This window comes from Nuphar pumila, chromosome 5 (assembly GCF_984573655.1).
Source record: "Nuphar pumila chromosome 5, dmNupPumi1.hap1.1, whole genome shotgun sequence".
Lineage (NCBI taxonomy): Eukaryota > Viridiplantae > Streptophyta > Magnoliopsida > Nymphaeales > Nymphaeaceae > Nuphar > Nuphar pumila.
This window is the reverse complement of record NC_143253.1, coordinates 45,176,882-45,183,119: the sequence shown is the minus strand read 5'-3', so window position 1 is coordinate 45,183,119 and position 6,238 is coordinate 45,176,882. Positions and strand designations below refer to the sequence as shown.

The window sequence follows — 6,238 nt, the reverse complement described above, 5'->3', positions numbered from 1 at the left end:
GGCCTATGCTGCGTATTGGATTGTACAGAGGAGTGATGCCCATGATAATCGAACCTTGACTGCGCGTCTAGCAGCCAAAGCCCCGACCCCACTACACCAACCTCCCTTGGAGCCTTAAAAACAAACACGTTTGAAACGGAGATTTTGATGAACCGCGCCCACTCACCTGCCTACTTTTTGAGGGCGATAAGGGTCTTAAAAGGTAAAAAAAAAAAAAAACGAGGGCAATTTTGGTACGATTTCTAAATATGAAAAGGGTTTTATAAAGCTCATAAAGCCGGTCTTCGTCGGAGAGGCGTGGCTTTCTCAGGCAAGCAGAGAGAGAGAGAGAGAGATGGGTTGGTTGGATGAAGAGGTAGTGAAGCGGTGCTGCTCTGCGGCGTTCAAGGCACATAAATCCAATTCCCGATTTACCCTCGACAAATCGATCAAGCCACACGTCATCTTCGCGTTTCCGGGATCGTGGTCTGTTGATGATTGGGTTCGGGGGGAAAGGTTCGGTGAGCACGACGTCGATCTCCTGCTCTTCCCGTCGCTCAAAGCTCTCGGTAGTGGCGTTGCTGCCGTCGCCAACGAAGCCTTCGACTCGCAATTCAGGACGATCTTGGGGACTTCCGCTCTGGAGGCCGAGGTAGGAGGTGAAGCACCTTACTCTTGGGGCTATTTAGGTAATTCGGCAAAAAAAAAAAAGTCATCCACCGGCTTAGAAAAATGAGATGAACCGATGGATCAACGGGGGCTCCTTTTGTCTGGCGGCAACGCCCCTTGTGTTGGGACGTTGCAAGCCAATGGTATGGTTGTATAACTGGTACCCCAGCTTTCTCTGTCGAAAAAAATGGGGAACTTTGCCTGGCTGAGATAGACTGACCTACCACAATAGGACTCCGGGCAGAGCCCAATAACTAGGGATGGCAGTGGACCGGGGGAAAGCGGGGCCCCGCCCCGCCTCGCCCCGTTTGGACCAGGGATGAAGGGTATGAAACTGGGATGGAGGCAGGGGTAGAGGATAAAATCCATCCCCGCTGCGGAGGCGGGGCGGGGGTGGACGTGCACTTTTCCCCGCCCCGCCCCGTCCCCGCCACGATCCCCGCCCCGCCTCATCCCCGTTTGGACCGGGGATGAAGGGTATGAAACAGGGATGGAGGCGGGAGTGGAGGATAAAATCCATCTCCGCCGCGGAGGCCAGGCGGGGGTGGAGGATAAAATTTTGAGGCAGGGCGGGGGTGGAAACCTTGTCCCCCGCCCCGCCCCGCCCCCACTGCCATCCCTACCAGTAACCCACAGCCAACGGAACATGGATGCACACCCACCTGAGCCAAGCCTAACCGAAATACTCTATGTTTGACCTTGACTTGTTTAAGCTAAACGAACTGCTGGTGACTCATCTCATCAATTATATGACCCAATAACGAGCGAGTTTATGAGGAACCAAACCAAGCCGAGTCACCAGCTGATCAGTTTGTTTAGCAGCCCTACTTGCAAGTGTGACAGCCGATGGCAATAGGGTATGGGTATCTAATTTACTTGCACGGTTTCTTCTATGGGGTGGGGGGAATAGTTACGAAATCAAGTTGTCAATTATTTTTTCATATTTGTTTTTTCACCATGCAAATCTATGGATGATAACTTGAAAACACTGTCGCAAGTATCATACTGTGGAATCTTAGCTTGATTTTTTTTTTTTGATAAATTGAACTTTTTAATTTTGATGAAATCACCAGAACATATTAATATCTAGCTATCAAATATATGAAGATGTATATAATATACATAAAATCATAAAGAAAATATAGAAACATTAGGGGGAGCAATTAGGGGTATCAAAGAATCGGGTATGACCCGATCCCTACTTATTCCTGATCTTATAGGGTTGGGGTTTTGTTACAAAGAAGGGAACCCAATTAATTATTAAATGGGTTGGGTATGGTTTATGAAATTTTATACCAAACCCGGGTCCTCTGAGTTCCCGTTAAAATCCCCAAATTTTCAATATGAAAAACTTAAATTTTTTTATTTTATCAGGTATGAATCAGGTCTTGTTTATGTATTTCTTCCTGGATCTGGGTATGATTTCTCTTATAAAAAATTTGGTCTGACCTCAATGCAAATCCCACACTCGCATTACTTAGTCGGATCCAGGTTTAGACCCACACATTTTAGTGTGGGTCCGACCCGTTCACATCCTAGGAGCAATTTCCCACTCACCCCTGCATTTGGCTCATCGCATGCCATTATTGCCATGCTTACATTCTAGGATGTTTTAACCCCCAATTCACCTTGAATCATTTCAGTTTGTCGTTGTTTCATCTTAACTTGCATACGCTATGGCCCTAGGGGTGTCAACAGGTCAGGTTTGGTTCGGATCCAGTGAAACCAGACTTGGCCTTTTCAGGTATGGTATCGGGTCTAGATCTGGGTCTAATTGGACCAACAATAAGAGAAACCATATCCAGACTCGATGAGAACTACATGAACCAGACTCAGGCCATACCCTGTAAAATAATATTTTTTATCATTTTAACATTGAAATTTTGTGGGTCTTAATAAAAACTTGGGTCGGGCCTGGGTCTGGTATAAATTTTCATAAACTATAACCAGATCCATGTATTAATCGGACCTTCATGTTGAGACCCGGGTCTTAATTAGATCTTCTTGTTTATCACCATACCCGGACCCTATAGGTTTGGTACGGGTCAGGTCTAAGTAAACCCTACCCGTTGACATCCCTAGGTGGCACAATAATGGCATGTTTGGTTGAGTCTCATGAGATTTGGACTCTCATGCAAATGAGAGAATGACAATGTGATCAACTAAACAAACCTGAGAAAATGAGTGGTGACAAATTGGCTCTCATTTGCTTGTACAAACGAGAGTTGCTTTCTCATTGAAATGAGAATCAGAATCGCATGCAGCCTCATGTGATTTTGATTCATATGAAATCACATCTGTTCTAGCAAGCCAATCTCATGGCCGATTCAATACAATTTTTTTTTAACTCTCTGCTACAAAGGGTGCTTTTGAATGCCTCCTCCAAGGTAGCCTTGCCAACCCGGTGTGTATGTTGTCCGCCAAGGTCACAAAAGAAAGCTTCTCAAGCCCCAAAAGTATGTTTAAGACTCGAAAACTAGAGAACTTCGTCAGGAAATAACCATTTCAAACTAAAATATTTCTCTAGTTAAAATTTGAATTCTGGGCAGCACAGTGTTTCATGCTTGGAATTGGATTCACCAATCATATAGACAAGCAAGATAAGCTGAAAATCTGCATTTGTTGCAGCACCTTTCGATTGGGGATTTTGCAAAGCAGAACAGACTAGTAAATTCTAAACCCCCTTAACTGCAGCATCTATAGTTTATACATTGGATATAATGAAACAGAACACCCTATGTATGTTTATCCTATGTAAAAATGTTTGTCATACAGAGTAGATGCCAAGACAAGCCTGGGCTATTTAAGCACAGAATGTCATGGTTTAGAACTTTTAGATGCAGTGCCATGTAGCATTTCTTGTGGAGCAATTAATGAGTTGGTCCTAATTAACTTTTTTAACAGGTGAAGGCGGCATTGAGAAAGAATAAAAGAGTAGTGTTTACTGGGCATTCCAGTGGAGGAGCTCTAGCAATCTTTGCAACCATTTGGCTACTTGAACTTCGCCTGAACTCGTGTACTCCTCTCTGTGTAACTTTTGGCTCCCCACTGGTTGGGGACAAAACCTTCGGCCATGCAATCCGGAGAGAAGGCTGGTCCTCCTCCTTCCTACACATAGTCCTAACTAGGGACATCACTCCGTGCATCCTCCTTTCTCCATTAGAAGACATTAGGAGTGAATTCCAAGCCATTCTACAACACTGCAACCTGAGAAAACGCACATCAAGCTCGATATTCAGCGCAAGAGCTGCTCAGTTCATAACTCACTCTTGAATGATCCGATTTTGTTGCATAAACGAGATTTTTTTGAGGCTTTAAAATCAATGGCTCATAATATTCATAGATATATCGATCCAATAGTTGATTCATAGATCACCATGCCAACCACATCCACATGGCTGGATTTACAAAAAAAGTGTTGAAAATGCCCATATTTGTTCTCATATTTTTAGTTCTCATAGTTCGGTTCTCATATTCTAGTGCATATATTATAGCTACTTTCAAGGTAGACTATCTTTTATTTAGAAAAGAAAAAGCCCAAAATGATTTTTGAAAAAGTAACAAAATGCACTCTTATAATTTTTATTTGGAAACTGACATTTTCTACCTTAAAAATTATGTATTTTTAAAAATGTGATATTTGTATAGTTGAATGTTGCTAAATTTGATATAAAAGGTTTAATGTTAGATTGTGAGTTCACACTTTCTATCACAAAAACTTGGTGTGGTCATTGAGAAAAAATGTTTTCTAGGAAAGTCTCATAAAAATTATCATGTATAGATTTAAACATTTTATAAAAAATAAGAATCTTTAGAAAAATATAACAATGCCACAAAACCATGTTATAATCACAACACTGTCTCAATGAAACCATGTGATATTTTGAAAAATATCACAATTTGGTTGGGATTTTATCATTTTCTGAATATATCGATCTAAGATCATGATATTTTCAAAACATCATTGACATTCGTGACTATAATGTGTTTTTGTGTGTGTGTGTGTAGCAAGGCTGTAGTAGGCAACATAATTGCAGCCCCATCCTAATCAGGTCTTGTGTTGAGTTCCAATGTCAAACTTTAAGTTAGACTGCTTCTCCCATTTGAAAATGACCAATATATTCTTTGGTTGCACTGCTTGCCTTGCTACAGAGCATGGAAGCAAGGCTTAGCCTACGAGCCGCAGGCGAAATGGAGAAGATAAAGTCTAAGAACCAGGAAAGAGTTGAAGGGTACCGCACCAACATTGAGAAGAGCCTGAAAGCCTTTGAAGGCTACCGTAGTATGTGTGAGGACAAAGGATTGAGCTACTATGATGCATTCAAGTCGCACAGGGACTTTGAAGACTTTAAGGCCAATATAGACAGGCTAGAAGTGATCGAAATCTGGCAAGAGATCCAAGAACTGGTCCGAAGGTCCGAATTGCCAGACACATTTGAGGTGGATCAGAAATGGGTCAGCATGGGGACCAGGTTCCGCCACCTACTCGAACCGATTGACATTGCCAACTTCTACCGGCATGAGTACTACAAAGATGCTGGATTTTATAAAACGGACTCGGATGCGCGGCCCAAATACTACAAGTATCCAGAGAAGTGGCTTAGGCACATGCAAAGGTCCATACCAACGGATGATCCACTAGGTATAGGGAATTTGAGCTTGGATTCATGCTTTTGGGCAAGAGTAGAGAACATGTGCCTTGAGATGAGGAGGGGAACGCCGTTTGCAGATATGGAAAGGGAAGTTTTGGAATTTGAAGACGAGGTACTGGGCTGGTTATCTAAACGGGAATTGGGTAGGGATGTGCTCATGGAAGAGTCCACTTTCATGAAGTGGTGGGACTTGTTGCCGCTGTATCACAGGGTTAGGTCTTGTATTCGTGAGCACATGGAAGCAAAACCAGGTTCGGTCCAAGGATGGCCCAACATTTGAAAGGTGCAATCCGGTCTGCACTTAGTGATGGATGAAGGCCTAGTCCATGGCAGTAGTCTCCCTAGGTCCAGGTTGGTTTGGACTTTCGACTTAGCTTGATTGTGCTAAGTCAACGCGTTCGATGTGGTCCAAATTGATGAGCAAAACTTGCCCGTATTCTTCACTCCATCCAAGCTGCCAAGTTTGTGCAACCTGTGGCCACTGACATATCATTGCTTGTTTTAGTCATGAAAGGGCCCTTTTGAAGGCATTGTTGGGAGCTTTAGGTCCTTGTGCAAGCCAAAGAATTAAAATAAATACAGTATCCTCACATTGCAAGTTTCGTTTGAATTTCTGGTTATTCTTTGCATGGGCTTTGTCATATTTAATATATCATCTCACACATGGTAAAAAATATAATGATATATATCCATCTCATGTGCTGTCAAGAGAATTCTTTATTAAGTTTTGTACTTTTTTTTTTTAATTATCCTTTAGAAAGTAATCATGCTTACTTTACAAATTTTTAGAAAAAGTGATAGCATTTGGGTGCACTTAAAAACCTGGAAAAGTATGCTGGTTTGAATTCTAATCATCTCTCTCTCTCTCTCTCTCTCTGGTGTCAGCAACCTCACTTTTGAAATGAATCAACTGTTCTACACACACCACCATGGTGTTT

General features: G+C 42.5%; 1 protein-coding gene across 2 annotated transcripts; it reads left to right on the top strand.

Moving 5' to 3' along the window:
* The first annotated feature begins 311 nt into the window (after positions 1 to 311).
* Positions 312 to 6,008, top strand: LOC149837489 (protein EDS1B-like). Of its 2 annotated transcripts, none has more exons than XM_090006077.1 (4): positions 312 to 631; positions 3,553 to 3,664; positions 4,657 to 4,700; positions 4,801 to 6,008. In XM_090006077.1, the coding sequence occupies exons 1-3, from the start codon at positions 335 to 337 to the stop codon at positions 4,665 to 4,667; spliced, it is 420 nt and encodes a 139-aa protein (XP_089862203.1). In that variant the 5' UTR covers positions 312 to 334; the 3' UTR covers positions 4,668 to 4,700; positions 4,801 to 6,008. The 2 variants fall into 2 exon arrangements, with proteins under 2 accessions (XP_089862203.1, XP_089862202.1); XM_090006076.1 differs by having other exon boundaries at positions 494 to 638.
* Positions 6,009 to 6,238: the final 230 nt, after the last annotated feature.